The sequence below is a fragment of the Ambystoma mexicanum genome, chromosome 3q (genome assembly GCF_040938575.1).
Source record: "Ambystoma mexicanum isolate Mex_15411 chromosome 3q, UKY_AmexF1_1, whole genome shotgun sequence".
Taxonomy (NCBI): domain Eukaryota; kingdom Metazoa; phylum Chordata; class Amphibia; order Caudata; family Ambystomatidae; genus Ambystoma; species Ambystoma mexicanum.
The window spans coordinates 853,606,386-853,623,687 of NC_090926.1; the positions used below are offsets into that span (position 1 = coordinate 853,606,386).

Here is a 17,302-nt window from a genome sequence, read left to right on the forward strand (position 1 = left end):
AATATCACTGCCGGAAAAGTGATCCCGGCCATCCTCTCTACACTTAATGCACTTGCAGATAACCTAGACCCAGAAACTCTCGTTAATGAATATAACAAAATCATGTTAGCCTCACTAGATACCATTGCCCCACTCAAACTTAGACCTACTAAGCCCAAATCCCATCTTAACAAGTGGTTTACCCCACACCTAAAGGAGCAACGACAATTAAAAAGGAGTTGTGAAACCACCTGGAGGCTACACCCGTCAGAAACCAACTAAACTATCCAAAGCCTCATCCCAATACAAAAAAGAAATCTGACTAGCCAAATGCAACTCTTATAATAAACGCATCTTCAATGCTAATTCGAATATGAAAGAACTATTCACTATACTCAAGGAACTAGAAACTCCCATCCCCAACACTTGTATCAAGGACAAATCCTGGTGCTCTGAAATACAACAGGCACTCTGCAACAATGTTTCCAACCTGCAAAACAAAATAGCACTAAGGCAGCAATAAACTCACTACTCAATGTGATCAATAGCGCTACAGACCAACTCCCTAAAAAACCTGCAGCTGACTCTCCGGCACGATTTAACTTTACCAAACCATCTATTCTGGAAGTAGAAAAAGTTATACTCACCCTGAAGCCATCCAACTGCCAGGGTGATCTCTGCCCTGCACAATTGATAAAGGATGCAGCAAGAGACCTTGCCCCATTTATCCCTAAACTTATCAATGCCTCCTTTACTTCCGGTACTATCCCCTCCAATCTCAAACAATCATGGGTGCTCCCACTGTTGAAAAAGCAAACCCTTGACCCACTTACACCTACTAATTACTGCCCCATCACAACAGTTCCCTTTCTCTTAAAACTTCTCAATAAGATTGCCTATCTCCAGATCCAAAAATACTTGGAAAATCACAAATTGCTAGGAGCATGACAACCCGGATTCCACCCATTAAATTGAACTGAGACTGTCCTTATCGACCTTAAATCCCAGGTTGATGAGCTAAGAGATAAAGGGAAAACTGCTCTCCTTCTGCTGCTTGACCTATCAGCAGCATTTGACCTCGTGGACCATAAAGTACTATGTAGTCACCTGGACTCTGCTGCACACTTTTCCAATGATGCTATAACCTGGATCGAGTCATTCCTGAGTAATAGAACTATGAGGGTCTTCTCCCCCACAGCAGTGGCAGACCCTATCCCTATCACGTGTGGTGTGCCCCAGAGATCTTGTGTCTCCCTCACACTGTACAATATATTCACGAAGCCCCATTTCGACGATCTGGACCATCTTGGTATCACCTACACTAAGTATGCAGATGATACTCGGATTCTCCTCCCACTTTCAGGGGATTACGATAACGATTTGGCCTTGGTGAACAAAGCAGCCCCCACCTATCGTATGGACAGATTCCACAGGAGAACCTCTACCAGACCTTTGAGACTGGCCAATTCCAATTGTCTTACTATACCCTGATTCAAGCTATCCAAGGTCGGCGGCTGTAGTTTCCCGGTCAAAGCTGCCCAACTATGGAACTCCCTACCAACACTATCAAAGCAGATCACCCTTACCTGAACTTCCGACTTAACTACCTAAATTGGCTCAAGTCCTCTGACTTTATGCCCGTCCATGCGAGTATCATACAGTGCATCGATGCTTCCATTGCATATATTTGTTATCATCTATTGTATATATTTGTTCTCCCTGTAATATTTCCACACTGTAACTATGTACATACTTGACTTGTCCATGCCTTGTAATTACCTTACTGTGTAACTATTGAAATAAGCTTTGCATATCCTGTAACTGTTGCGCTCTGATACCCTTGGGTCTGGAGCGCATTAAAAATAATAAACAAACAAACAATATTCGAGTATTTTCAATTTTGAGGAGGTCAGCACTCTGTACAATCCAGATGGAGTCTGGAAGGAGTCCATCAGGAGAGGGTGGGCACCGGGGGCATAGACCCCATCTATAACACAGACATTTTCAGTGACATTTCATGTACACGTTCCTGTGCAGCCGGCACGCCCCAGTAGTTTATACACTCATATGCCCACCCAACATAAAGCTAGAAAAAACGGACAACGTCGGGAAATTTACTGTGTACTGAAATAAAACTAAACAACAGAGTAAAGATTTTAAAAGTTAAAAGCAACAATTAGTGCCCGGAGCAAAGTTACCAGTTTGCTTGATCAATGCGCATCCAAGAATGTATGGCCTCAGGAACCTGAGTAAGGCTAGAAAACAGACTCTTGTAAGGGGCTTTACTAAGTGCTCGAGTAAAACTAAACAAAAGACCATCCCTTGTTTTGCAACGAATGACTCTGGACTGGAGAGTATCATGGCACAATAACACAATAAATGCAAATAATGGTTTTACCAGATGAAAACCTCAGCATCAGAGCCTATGCTCAAGAGCAAAGTTGCCAATGTGCTTGGGCCAAGGGCACAGGAAAATAATCACACCAATATTTGTAAGGCACTTTTCTGTGAAATGGAATGTTTAATGGCTGCTAAGGCCTAACTGTGATTTTGTTTCTGCAGGTGTTAAACATGAACAACTATTTTTCTGTGGGGCCTGATGCTCTCATGGCTTTGAACTTCCATGCACATCGCGAGAAGGCCCCCTCTCTTTTTTCGAACAGGCTTCTTAACAAGGTTGGTGGATTCATACGTGAAGGCTTCTAATGAGCAGCATGTAATTTCTAGGTCCTTCACCCTCTTCAAATATTGGAGATTTACCCATAAATATATAATTAGTACAGCTCTCTGCTTGTCCTTTATTGCAGTTCATGGCCCCTGTTCTGGATTGTACCATTGCATTCCGCAATCCCTGCTTAAGTCATATAAGCATGACCGCGAAAGCAAGCAAAGGTTGTTATTTAGGTTTGGCTAATGTGGCTGGTGGGATACCCCAGATCTATTCCTCTTCCTCTGGCAAAGCGCCTAATATCAGACTGTTCCAGACTGGAGGTGAATGGCCCCAGGTAATATCTACTGGAACAACAGCTGGCATAACTGATGCAGAAGACCTTACTCAACTCGAGAAGCTGCCACGCGCTGTTGTTTTGCCACAATAGTGCGGTCACATGCCTGCAAAGTGGGCTGTTTGACCGACAAAAATGAGACGCACCACACAAGCAACAGCCGGCCGCATCAGCCGATGCAGGTCAATGCTCTCGCTGCACTCCACTGCAGCAGCTGACAGAAGACTTGACGCTGAGGCAACGATCTCCTAGGGCGAGCTGCATCAGTGAGGTGTCCAGCACGCCTAGAAGCTGGAAATCAGCTGTTGGTGAGCTCCCAGTTCAAGCAAAAGAAGCATCAATGGCAATGGCCATTACCCTAGGCTTTCCTGTTATGTATTTTGACTTTAATCGGGTGAACTTGAATGCTACTGAAAAAGTATGGTTTGTTGCTGAAGTCCAATGCATCATTTCTCCAGGCGGTCCTAGGAGAATAAGCCACAATGATTGATGCTCATATCCAAAGACAGTGGGCCAGATTCTCAAATTGTAGCGCAAATTAAACGAGTGCAGAGATTGCACTAGTTTCATTTGTGCTACTTTCCGAAATGCTGCGGTCACCTTATTTTCAATGGTGGCCTGAGCATTTCAGGAGGGACTGGACAGTGGCGCCAAGATGCGCGTTCTTGGCCTGAGCATTTCAGGAGGGACTGGACAGTGGCGCCAAGATGCGTGTTCCAGACCTCTTGTCTACGTTATTGTTTCTAGCGTTTTCCCAACACTATTGTATGAATGGCTCCTAGCAAACACGTGGTTCCTGGGAGTGCATTTCACTGAGATGGGCCCTTAAAGGACCCATTTTGTTTAAATACAAAAGAAAAAATGTTTAACCATCGCCACCTCTGTTTGAAGGATGGAAGTGCAAGTGTGACAGATGCAGTTTAAACTGAGGCTCTCACACTTAAAAAAGTAATGACCCTGTCACGATTTGAACGTGCACCTGTTTCAAAAGGCACAGGAGGCTGTCCCTCGTTTTCTGTGCATTTAAAAGCCCATCCCGTTTGTGAAATCGGGATGCGCTTTTAAATGCCCACAAATGCCCACTTATGTGATGTGCGCATTCAGATGCCCTTTGTGAATTGGGCTGCTCCTCTTTTGGCGCAAGTGAGGAGAAGCGCTAATACATTTCCTCACTTGCGCCAAACAGCGTTTTGAGAATCTAGCCCCATATATCTATTCTGATCTGGTAATTATTTAGTTAGACACACTTAATTGCTGAATTGATCTAACCTATGGCCATATATTTGAATGTTTTCAATAGGTATGAAATGTGGTATTTGGGTGTCTGGGTGGATGTGTCTGCTAGGGCAGGGATCTGCAACCCTGGGCTGTCCAGATGTTTAGGACTACAACTCCCATCAGACAGCATAGCCAATGGTGTGAGGTCATGCGAAAAGTAGTCCAAACACCTAGAAAGTGCACGTGTCAGAGTGCTATGCTAGGTCAACATAGCAGCCAGTGTTCAATCACATTCCCTTTTTTAACAACATGTCTTTCTTCCTAGGCTGTGTATTTGTTCTATGGAACCAGAGACTGCTTAGTTCAAGAATGCAAGGATCTTAACAAGAAGGTGGAGGTAAGAAGTCTAACTTCCTCAGTTTCCAATCCTGTATCATGCTTTGCAACTCATTCTTCGTGTATTGCAGAGGGGCGCGGAGGGGTGCAATGCATGTGCTCTTTGTTGATTGCAATCTGTCAAGCCTAATATATATGAATGCCTCCGATTGGGGACCTGGCTGTGAAGCAGTGGACAGTAAGCGGCTAGTAGCTCCCTTTCAGCACCACTTGCATTTGCAGTGTGTAGTGGGAGAATCACTCAGTGCAGTAAGGGCGACACTGAGGCCTGTTGCAGTGACACCGTAGAAGCTAGGGCATCGTGCCCTTTCATACTGCAGGATGCAGAAAAGTTTGAACGGCCACAGATTTAAGTTCCGTGAGCTGCAAAGCCACGAAAAGGTCTCAAACAGTATGCGGGACCCCCCAGCCCCCAACGTATACCACTGCACCTCGTATTACATGCTCCTACCCACCCACCCTGAACATCTGAATGGATTGGGAAATGCCCCATTCCTTATTTGTTCTGGTTTATGCATTGCACCGAACCCCAGCAGCACCAGGTCGTGTGCAAGCCATTCAATGCTGCTACATTCTTTTATAAGTCAGCTGGCTGCAGGACTGCCCAGCCTACTGCTTGATACTATATAATGATAACGATGTGTTAGTTATATAGCGCCTTAATCCAAAGCGCTTTACAGTGCACATATTTACATGCACTATCACCCAACCGAAATTGGTACTCATTTATCCACCTCGGAAGGATGTGTCTTCCTTAATAACTGCAGGTGCAAATAATACATTCCCAGTGTGTGTCTGTGTCTGTTGGGTCCATTCAGCATTTGCTCCTCAGCACCCAGTAGAGTCTGTGCAATGAGCTGCGTTGCCCCATCATGTGCTGAAGTCCCTTGAGCAGTTACATGATTTTCAGAATATTCTACTATTGCTGCTCAGTAGCAATCATGCCTGAGTCCTCATGGGATTCTGGGAATAGGAGACCCTGCCATCCCGTGCATGTCGGTTTTGTACTGTATGCATTCACTATTGCCAAACATGGAGGACCGAGGTAACGGTGATCCCGTCAGTAATGACTAAGAGGCACCCGGCGCACTGTCTCACTATCCTTGGAAAGACTCTCCTCCTACCACGTGCACCTAGCCTTGCGACATCCGCCAACACCTGACTGCCAGGGAGTATCCGCCAGTACCCCTGAAGGCCTCTGCATCCCCACGGAGTGCCCTGGTCAGTTACCGTGGAAAATCCCATAGCGGCGGGGGGACAGTGGTGGAAATGGAAAGAAATTGGTGGGGGATCCCACAAGGACCGGGGTGTGGGCGGAGTTTGGTGTATAATAGGGGTTCATAGGGGTATTTATTTATTCTTGCAATGTTTGTTGGATACCTGTATATTTATTTATGTATGCAATGTTTGTCGGATACATGTATCTGACACACATTGCATAAATAAATAATCGGCTCCATGTATCAGACAAACATTGCATAAATAAATAAATACACCGGGTCGTGATTGAGGACCTGGTCGTGGCTGAGGACTGTAACTTCATGTTGTGACCTCTTGCACGGGGTCACCAGAGGAAGTTACAGTTTGCTTGTGGGTGCTTTCTTTTTTTTTTTTTTCACTTCTGACCTTGGCCGGATCCCAAGATCCGGCTCCACATCTGGTGCCGGATCTCCGATCCGGCAGGAGCCGGCCCAGTCGCCAGCGCTGCGCTGAGGACTGGAAAGAGACTGCACTCCAGTCCCTCCCCGCCTAATATGCTGTCCCCAGGGTGTGCCGGAAGTGCCTGCCCTGGGACGGCCCCGCCTCCTGGGGGAGGGGTGGGGAGGTCGATGCTGACGAGGTGAGGAGGCAGCCAGAGGGGCGTCCCGCTATGTGGGGCGTCCCTTTAGCGCCCCCTGTGGGGGCTGGGACCTCCTCCAATCCTGCAAATAGTCGTCCAAGTGATTTCTGAACACAATAAAAGAAATGGCACCCAAAGAGTTTTTTAATCATAAATAGGGTTAAGTCCGAAGGCCTATGTCCAATAGAAGTTATGGTGCTGGCAACGCAGGATTGTGCTTTATGAAACATTAGAGGCCTTTCTGACTGGTTTTGCAAGTCTGTTAATAGATGTCTGGGACAGCAGCAATGGTTCATTTCTTCCTGTTTCTATCACTCTTTCTCTCGCGTAGCTGGAGCTGGATGGAGAGAGAATCGATCTACCCAACTTGGAAGGAATTGTTGTTCTGAATATCGGCTACTGGGGCGGAGGCTGCAGGCTGTGGGAAGGCATGGGAGACGAGCCCTATCCCCTAGCAAGGTGAGCCTGCTCTTTTACCAATTATGCATTTTTAGGAGTGGCACACCAAAGCCCTATTGCTGTGGTACCTGGAGGTGGACTGTGAGCACACCCGCAGCTGGTTTTCAGCTACTTGGCATGCTGCCAAAAGCATTGGCCAAAGTATTCCCTGCTCTAGCATCGGCTTCCTGTCAGCTGTTGTATTGTAATGTATAGTTTGCATTGATCCTGTGTGATGGGGCAGGGTGTTGAGTGAAGTGCATGGGCGTTCCAGTCAAGGTCAGCGCGTCCGGCTGTGGGTGCACGACTGAGACCTGGAAGGGCTCCGTGCAGGCAGAGTCTAGGGGCAGAGTGCGGGAGGCTGCAGTCCACCTGCGCAGTCTGTGAGAACACACAGCCACCCACCGCCCTCGGAACCAGTCTGTAAAAGCACCCAGGCCTTGGACTGAACCTTCACTACTCACAGGACACACTGCCCTCCAAACTGGACTGCAGAAGAGACCAGCCCGCACACCGCATCATGGACACACTGAGGCCTCAGGTCACCCTAACATCACCATAAACTCTTTATTGTAAGGTTCCAAGTAATGTCCTCACTTTACAGGGGCTGCGCCTTCGATACATGGGGTGTGAGGCAGAAATAGTCAGCCCCACGGTATACCCTTTTGACTTCGGGGGCAAAGATGACAACCTCACTATAAGGACACTAAACGGTGTGTAAGTCATGGCTGGGAGCAGAGATCAGGCTCGGTGTTGATAGGGTGCACTGCGGGTGCTTAATAAGAAGCGTAGCAGAGGTTTTCACTCCAGCGGTGCTACCCTCTCCATAGGGGGCCACGGTGTTAAGGTATTACAACCTAGGTACGTAGCAGAAATATGCGTGTGTATGTGTTGGGGGGTTCAACGGTCAGCCCTTGCTGTAAAGACACTGCACTCCCTTTGACTGGTGGGTGGATGGAGGGTGAGAAATTGGTCCCTCAATGTAAAGTCGCTGCACCATCTGCATCTGGGGAGGGAGCAGAGATCACTCCCTCAACTTGAAGTCACTGTACCATCTGCATCAGGGGTAGAGATCGCACCCTCAACATGAAGTCAATGTACCATCTGCATCAGGGGTAGAGATTGCGCCCTCAACGTGAAGTCACTGTACTATCTCCATCAGGGGTAGAGATCGCACCCTCAACGTGAAGCCAATGTACCATCTGCATCAGGGGTAGCTAGAGATTGCGCCCTCAAAGTGAAGTCACTGTACCATCTGCATCGGGGCAGAGATCGCACCCTCAACACGAAGTCACTGTACCATCTGCATCAGGGGTAGAGATGGCGTACTCCATGTGAAGACTCTGCAGCCTAAATTTGTGTGTTGTGAGGTGAGACTCTCCGTAAGCACGGTTGCCAGGGAAGGGAGGTTTCCTTTAAATCAACCTGCCAGAGTCCCATTTCTAGAATGTCTAATTCATTCTTTTTAGTGGTGTGTCTACTCTGTCCCTCTTTTGTGTTCAGCTCAGTGATTTTCTTTGGAGCTATGTATGTGGATCCAACTCCCAGAACAGGTGGATCACTTCAAAGAGGCTACAATTCCCAATCCTGCGGAGGAAGGGTAAAATGCTAGGGGATAAAACACTAATGATCCCGCTCGTGTCAGGGGTCTGATGGTCAAAGGTACAGAATTTGCAAGAGGACTGACGGCCATCATTACAGAGTTGGCTGGGTTCTATTGGTGGGCAGGAATGAAGGAGTGGTTGGATAGGTCTGATGGAGGGAATGGGCGGAACCCATCCAAAGATTGCGCTCCTCAGACAGTAGCTACCTCCATGTGCATTTTTAAAATATATAACTAGATGATTCTGTTGGAAATAATGAATTGTTTTTCGGCCTAATATTACACATTTAATATAAGGCGACTTTCGAAACAAATCACTCTGTCTTATCCACTGTTGAGATTTACCATTGTAGCAACTGGTTCAATTTCCATATACGGCTTAAAGGAATGTGGTAGCTCTAGCATTGGCAGGTGCTTTTCATGCTCTATGGGGGGTTTCTCTGTTGGTGATGGGGTGATGCGAGATATCATATTAGTTTTAAAGAGCCCTGGGGGCGATTTTCTAGTTTCCACGGCCTAGTTGGCCAGTAGTCATTTACCGCCCTATTTTCCGAAAGGCAATATTTTCATTCATCAGGGAGGCATACTGGTGAAGCTGAACTGACTTAACTGTCTGCCAGCTTTTTTTTTTTAAACATTTATTTTATTGAGAGAGCAGGTTCACAACAAGACCATTTGCATAAACATTATAACACAGTTTGAATATAGTTGCATTACTAGTACATATACGATGGGCAAGAAACATCACATATCAGGGTGAAGATGTAGGTGTTACATCTGTATCTGGCATCAGATTGCACAAGTAGAGGCGCAGCAGTGTCCAAATGTCTTTGGGGCGACAGGGTGTCGGGACCGATAGTACAAAGAGTTCGTCATCATCAACACAAACATCTTTGATGTCTTGGAAGCCAGAGAGAGCAAGAAACCAACTCCCCTTTCCACTTTTCAGCTGTTTGCTGATGCTTGCATAAAAAAATAAAATGGACTTCTCATACACAACCTCTTATGATAGAAAGATGAAGGCTTCTTCACAGCTTCCTGAAGAAGCTGCCATGTCCAGTTCTTTTTCTGATCTACAAATATCAGATTTGTCAAATGAAAGAATCTTGGTATGTGCTTAATTGGGCACAGCAAAAATAAACGAGAGCAGCCTGAATCAGAGTTATCTGTGCCCTGAACCATCTGAGGAACATGCGCTAAAAGTCAACCTTAAGCATACATATATGTTTAGCTTTTGCAATCCGTTTAGCAAATCCATCCTGGTTGCCACCGGCATGAGATTAAAGGCATGGTGGGTCAGAAATATTATTGTCCCTATGATTTGGCCATGTGTTTTTAACGATACGTTGATCGATTGTACAAACATTTCCTATGCAATTTACCATTATATTCGGCATTTCCATTCTTTTGGTGTAATGCAGACCATAACGCAGACTCTGTTCGTGTCAACGTTTTTTCCTAAACTGAACTTACATGTGACTAAGTCCAGTTTTGGAATGGACAACCTTATCATATCTTACGTTATTACACCCCTCCTTCAATTCAATCCCTTTCGGAATGGTCCCTGTCTCTCAAGGTAAAAAAACAATAGAGCCTTATACTGTGTGTGCGACGCGTGGGCCTCCCCAGCTCCCAAGCAAAATTTCAAAGCTGGTGACCTTCACTCACAATGAACATACATTCTTAGTTTGCAACATCTCGTGTCAACGCATCCATGAGAACTGGAATTTTGAAGCACGGGCCCTGGAGGAAAAAATTGGGGGCTGTCACTGCTTGCTGTTCGTGCACTGCTGTGGGGTAGGGGAAACTTGCCAATGACAGAATGCACCCTACTCCAAAATTGTAGTTGAGGAAACACAAAAACGGAGTCAAAGGCCCTCATTACGAGTCCGGCGGTAACCATGCCGCTATTGGCGGCATGGCTGCCACCGAAATCGCATCGGGGTCCGGTCCTCAGAATGAGGATTTACCAGGCCATTCCGAGTTCGGAAGGCCCAGTAATTCCTCCCTCCAAGGACCCGGACATGGTCCTTCCCCTTTCCCATTTCAGCCCCCATAGGGCTAAATGGGAATGGGAGAGGGAGCAAACAATGGGCCATTACGAGATGGCCCGTTGTTTGTTCCCTCTTCCCCTCGTGGGACCCGGTAAGCACGACTGGTCTTCCAAGGCGTGCTTACCGGGTCCCGCGAGGGGAACTCGTAATGCAGCGGTACGGAGTGAATGGCGCCGGCACCTTTTACGGCGCCGTTCACTCCGTACTGCCAGGGTCGTAATGAGGCCCAAAGTGTGCCTAGTAATAGCCCCACCTCTGCTTATCTCACAGCCTCCTATCCTATGGCATGTTTTCACAGTCAGTATTTCTTGATTGTCTAGTATCTCATGTAGCCTAGGACTCATCCTTTTGTGTGACAAGCAGTTATTCAGCTGTTTGGGGAACTGTATGGCAAGGCAACTGCCGAAACCCAAAGATTCTTACACACTGTTATCCACCGGGCCCTACCACGATAAATGAAGGTTCCACAGTAGCTCGACGAAACTGTGAGATGTGAAAGCAGTGTTACATTGTATGGCAATCGTAAAAATGTTACCATTTTTTTTAAAAAGGACAAAGAGGATAGATTTCAAAAGAGAAATTGCATACTTTATTTGGACACTTCATAAAAACATTTTTGGCAAAAATAAAAACAGATGGTAATCATTTGTACCAGGATTTGAACTGTTCAACGAGCTCTGCTTTGGGTGGACATGGCACGTTGGCAATGTTTTGTGGCAATGTATGTGTGCTCTGAACAGATTCGTGCGCAATTCCATGAGTATGAATCTCTACGACATTAATAATAAGATATTTAACAAAATCGAATTCCATTTCCTCATATACTGGTTTGACCACCCATTTTTTGCTTCTTTTCGTAGTAGGGAAGCATCCCTAAGTTTCCTGCAGTCCTAGATTGTTCACGTCCTACATTCACGTTACGAGCTAATACCGCTAGTAATTAACTATATTTCATCCCTCCGATGCTGAAATGCAAACTCTTTGGCCTGTACTTTAGGCACATATTGTGGAACACCTCCAAATCTCCTGTGTGAAAGAATTCTGTGAGTCCCTTCAGATCTCTTGATAGAGTTTTATCAAACACAATCTTCTCAAGAGCTTTGTGTGGAGGTGAAGATGGAATCAACCACTTCTTCTTCCGTGCCTGCTCCGGGGACAAAGGGCCATGTTCACATTGGTGGAAATGTTGGTTTTCTGTCCAGTGGTGAACGTTGGAACAGTAGTGCATTAGTGACCGCCATTTTTCCAGTAGAATTTCCACAGACCCATCACATGTTTTGGAGCTCCACCAAAGATGGTTGCTGAAAGACTGGGACCACTGTGAAATACTTTCCAAACCTTTTTTTTCCCTGCTGCTGAGATTGTTTTATTGATTGATTTGGCAACATGCCATACATCAAATTGATGTCTAATATTTGGAAACTGCTCTCTCATTGTCTTGGCTATTGAAACGTGTCTGTCCGTGGCTCTGAGCTCGATTTGCATTCCCCTCGATTGTAGATCTTCCAGTAATTTTATAAAACCAAGTTTCTCCATGGCCACTGAGGATTTACATTCGGACACCTGCACAACCACCGAACTCACAATTTTTTTTACTTTCCATGTCCTGAAAGTGGTAAGTGCAATACTTAGCAGAAAATCCGGGGCTGTCACACTGTCCATCGCTGGCTAGCCTGAACCGTTTGTCGGAGAATGTACTTTGAATAGACAATTTTTTTTAAAAATTATTTTTATTTTATATTAGTTTGTTACAAACTTTTAAAATAATAAAAACAAAGCAACTTCCTTCTGAATAGACAGGTAACCGCATCGGTAAACAGGCAACTTTGTTCACTCAGGGTTCAGATGGATCGAGTTTTATTCACTTCTCGCGTTCTTCTGTCGTTTAATATATCCACTTCGGTCCTCACGCCATTGAGATCTTTTGATTCCAATTTTTTTGCCAGATCTCCAAGAAATGCAGTTAGTGCGAACATCAGCTGCCTGTTTGAACCCTCGTGGAGTAGCGCCCATATGTCATCCTTAGTTTGGTAGGTAGTCTCTATGTTTGTCTTTTTTAGATGAGTTTCTCTCGCCTGTTGAAAATGGGTGCAATTCAGAACTAAATGTTTTAGAGATTCTTTTTGTAATCCACAGAAACGACAAAGTTCATCTATCGTTTCACTTCTTTGCCAGAGATTTAATGCTTGTTTCGTCTTGAATAAATTTAGGCGGAACATGATGAAGCGTTTCCTTCGGATAGGGCACGGGAATCGTTCAAAGTATTTTGGTGTTTTATTGAGCATCCTTGCTTCTGGAGGGGCGTCTTTTGTACGCCTATGGGTTGCTCTTTGCGCAATTGTTTCACACCAGTCACATTCCCATAACTTTTTCTTTACTTTATTGGGGTTTAGTATCAAGGTTTCCGCATTTGTTCCAATGGTCTCTAGTGTTTTTTCGCAATTTGCCTTCCACTGCGTATTGTTGGATGGGGACTTATTTGGACATCTTAAGATTTTAAATTGAGGAAGATCGTCCGCTCCAAGGATCTTTCTATACAGGGTTAAGGTGTTCCATTGTATCCTTGCATTGATTGATAGAAGACCTAGCTCGTATCATAGGCAGGCGACAGGCGCCCCTTTTGGAAGTTGCAGCACTCTTAGCCAAAAGCTGTTCTCACACCAAGTCCAAGTGTTGAAGGAGCAGCCCAGCATTGTTTCAGCACCAAAAATTAAAGTCGGGATAGCTTTTGCTTTATAAAAGTCGATCACGGGTTTTAGGCTGAATTTTCCGTATTTTTTATTTATTGTAGCTGCTTGTGCTCCCAGCATCTTACACTTTCTCTCAATATTTAGTACCATTGGTTCATCTGTTAAGTTGGAATTTATTGCGACGTCAAGGTATTGTGCTTGAGTTACACAAGCAATTTGTGCATCGCTGACTGACCATGAGTACTTTTGCTTTTTTTGCTTGTGGCTCCTTTTAGATTTTGTAACACTAGTATCTCAGTTTTGTTTGTGTTTATTGTCAAGCCGTTTGTGTCTGTATATCTTTTTAGGGCTGTCAGCTTTCTTTGTAGTCCAATTGGTGTTTGGTCCAATAGAACCATGTCGTCAGCGTAGACCATGTGTCCCAGGTTTTGACCGTTTATCTTAGGAGGGAACGCTCTAATCAGATTTAGGTCTTGGCTGACGTCGGCCGTTAATAGGTTGAATAGTGTTGCTCCCAAAGTGCAGCCCTGTTTTACACCTCTTTCGGTTTTTATTAGAGTTGATAGGGAGCCTGTCGCATTCAGCCTAATTTTGATCGATGTTTCTGAGTACAAATCTTGAATTGCTCTTAGTAAGTGGGGAGGGCAGTTCATTTGTGTCATCTTAGTCCATAATAGTTGGCGATCAACACTGTCGAATGCATATGCAAGATCCACAAATGCTATGTAGACCTTTGTTTTGTTTTTTAGTGCTTCCATTTTTATCAAGTTGATCATTAGTAAATTTAAAGAACATCCTACACCCTTTACGAAGCCAGTTTGCCGGATATCGTATTGACCTGTGTCCTTAATCCATGCTCCAAGTTGTTTCAGTATTTGAGTGGCGAAGACTTTCCCAATTACGTCAAGCAATGCAATGGGTCTGTAGTTTTTCGGCTCTGAGCGGTCTCCTTTTTTGAACACTTGGACTATTATTGCTGTCTTCCATGACTTTGGAACTCTCCTTTCTTGTTCGATGTTTTGGAAGAGAGTATAGCAGATGTTTGCCCAGGCTTCAGGATGTTTCTTAAGGTGTGCGTTCGTCAGGTCATCGGGCCCAGGCGCCCTCGAGGAGCTCAACTTTTTTAAGTTTGTTAATATATCTTCTTCCGTGATATTAAGTGACCACTCAGCTTGGTCCTCCACTGGGTCCGCTCATCTTGTATTTTGTTTCTTAAACAATTCAGTATAGTGTTCGATCCACTTTTGTCCGGGCACGGTGCTTAATAGAAGTGCTCCTTGTGACGCATCTAAGTTGTTAATTGCGCACCAAAAACATCTCACAGCTCTTGTGGATATCAGCGCTAGCATTGTTTCAGCATCTTGCTGTATGATCTTGTATTTGTGCATTGATAGACAGGATCTATATGTTTTCTTGAGCATTTTGAATTTAAATTGCTTCTCCTTTTCTTCAAGTTTCTTTAATGTTGTAATTTTTTTCGTAGCTCTCTTTTTTCTGAACTATCTCCATATTATAAACGTGTTGATGATGTTTGTAGATCGGTTTTTGGTTTATACTATGAAGTTCAGTATATTTTTCGAGTAAGCTACTGTATTCGGTCCCGTTATCGGTTTCGTACCTTGGTGCTTCGGACAGAGCGTGTGTCAAGTTGTTAATTTTTTGTTCATCGAGTCGCACTTTATGTCGGCCTGGTGCAGCTATTATTTGATTTTTCCAAGAATCTATCACTCCTCCTGGATCTGCCTTTACTAGTACTGTAAGCAAGTTGTGATCGCTTTGGAACATAGTCGTAACTTTTAATGTAATTACATCACTAAATATGTTCTCTGACATGTAAAAATAGTCTAGTATAGATTTACTTTCCTCTCTCTCCCAGGTGGGTCTTGCAGGGATGTCTCGTCTGACGTTTCCATTCAGTAGCTGCATGTTTCGTGCATCCATCTCTTCAGACCAAACTGCATTGATTTGGCCGAGGTTGTTCGCTGTTCTGACTGATTTCGTTTTTTAAAAATTGCTTTGGTGTAGGCAGTCCATGTTTAAATCTCTGCATAAGATAATGCTAGCATTCGTTCCCGATTGCTTAATTTTATCGATGATTTCACAGATCAAGTCTAGGAAATCAAAATGGTCCAAATCTTTATGTTGCCAGTAGATGTTGATTATGTGAAGGTTCTTCTCATTCTTTTTTTTCTCGGATTTCATTACTACTTGCGTCACCTGGACGTATGGGGACGGATTTTCAGATGAAATTAGTTTTAAGTGTCGCTGCGTCTTTATCAGGGTTATCAGTCCTGCTTTGGGCCTTCCCTTGGCTTGTTTTATTGCCGGATTGAGTGCTATTTCATAGTTTATGGCCACTGGCATTGTTTGAACCCACGTCTCTTGCAAGCAGATAATATTGAGGTCTTCTAGTTCTTTCGGTTTCATGTTGTATAAATGGAAGAACCCTCGACTGTTCCAAGAACCCAAAGATATTTCGTTGCTCTTGGATATCGTTTGGCATTAGCTTTCTGTTTCGCAATTTAGAGTTGTAGCTAGCCAACTCCATCTAGCCTGTTCCCCTTCTCTGTTTTCTTTTTGCTGATCGTCTCCGGCCTCGTCTCGTGGTTTTGTTCAATTTTCCAAGCTTCACTAATGGCAGGGAATAGATAATCACGTATGGAGTCCCACAAACTGACAGAAACTGGATAACTTCCTGAAACTAGAGCCACTGAAAAGTAAAGCTGCTGCACACAGTAGATTGCCAGCTGGCAGTTTCCCTAGCATTGGTTGACTGGACCCTAAAAATGGTTTATGTAACATTTCACAGGTGGCATGTATTTTCAGGTTACTGCCTTGTGTTAGACGAGTCACTTTCACCAATGGCTTCCGACATACTTCCCCTCTCACTGAATGCACACATTTCAGCATCTTTAAAATCTCCATCAAGCTGCTGTCGAATGCTATGGGCCTCATTACGACCCAGGCGGTAAGGGGTTTACGGCAGCGTTAACAGCGCCGACCCTTACCGCCTGAGTACGAGGTCCCTTAGCGCCATGGCGCTTTTAACACCTGCTTTTAGCAGGTGTTAAAATCCATGGCGCTAAGGGACCATGGAGTTAATTACGCCACCATAATTTACGGTGGCGTAATTAACGCCTTCCCCACTCCCATTATGCCCTATGGGGCAAAAATGGGAATGGGGAAGGGTAAATGGGGATTGGGGACTTACCGCCCCGCCAAGGTCGGAATGGGGCGGTAAGTCCGCCAACCACCATGGCGTAAACGTAGTTTACGCCATGGTGGTAAAGTCACGGCCCAGGCGGTAACTTACCGCCTGGATCGTAATGAGGCCCTATGTATTTGGCCTCTTTTATTAGACTGTCATCCTGCATTAATGTTGTTTCGGACTGAACCGTTGTGGACAAATCAGCCAAACTGGACATACTATAGTTGAGATATTTGTCTAGTCCGTCGGTCAGTTGTGTTGATGCTTCAGTCTCTGTCATTTCAACATCTGTTACTTGACCGTGAATAGGAGTAAAATTCAATGTCGACTGCTTTTTGGGTGGCATTTTTTTGGCGGGTGTTGATTGTGTCAAGTGCTTTGCGACTAATGTAAAAGTATCTTCTATACATTCAGTTTCATTTTCATCTGGTGGAGCAGTCTCATTGTAGCAATGATCCAAAAACACTTTGCTGGATTCGTCAGTCACATTAAATTCATTTTTTGGCCATTGGAAAAAGGCATCTCAAGTCTGAACACGCCCCACCTCAATTAATAGTTCCTCCATGGTGAAAACAGTTTAGCAAGCAGCATCTCTCATTTGTGTCACTGTCTGTGTCTGCATAGTCCGTACTCCATCGGGCAACTACAGGACAGATAGGAAAAAGGATGTTCAATGTAAATCCAACATACAGTATCGTACAATTTACATTAAAAAAGGCATATCATGAATGCCTCAGCACAAAACAATTGCTAAAAATAGAAACTGTTTATGAATAACCTTATTTTTCTTTCTCTTCATTGAAACCTTCTTTACTCTAACGTCACCAACAGCAAGCTGGTGCACCGACTCAGATCCACGTGCCATCCCGTT

The 17,302-nt window shown here is 44.7% G+C and overlaps 1 protein-coding gene across 2 annotated transcripts in view; it reads left to right on the forward strand.

Moving 5' to 3' along the window:
• Positions 1 to 17,302, forward strand: part of DGKE (diacylglycerol kinase epsilon) — a 222,576-nt gene that overhangs the window by 165,187 nt on the left and 40,087 nt on the right. For both annotated transcript variants that reach the window (XM_069654942.1, XM_069654941.1), the window contains 3 exons: positions 2,542 to 2,655; positions 4,528 to 4,599; positions 6,770 to 6,897. In XM_069654942.1, the coding sequence (XP_069511043.1) occupies positions 2,542 to 2,655; positions 4,528 to 4,599; positions 6,770 to 6,897 (314 nt within the window). The remainder of the gene's footprint in view (positions 1 to 2,541; positions 2,656 to 4,527; positions 4,600 to 6,769; positions 6,898 to 17,302) is intronic.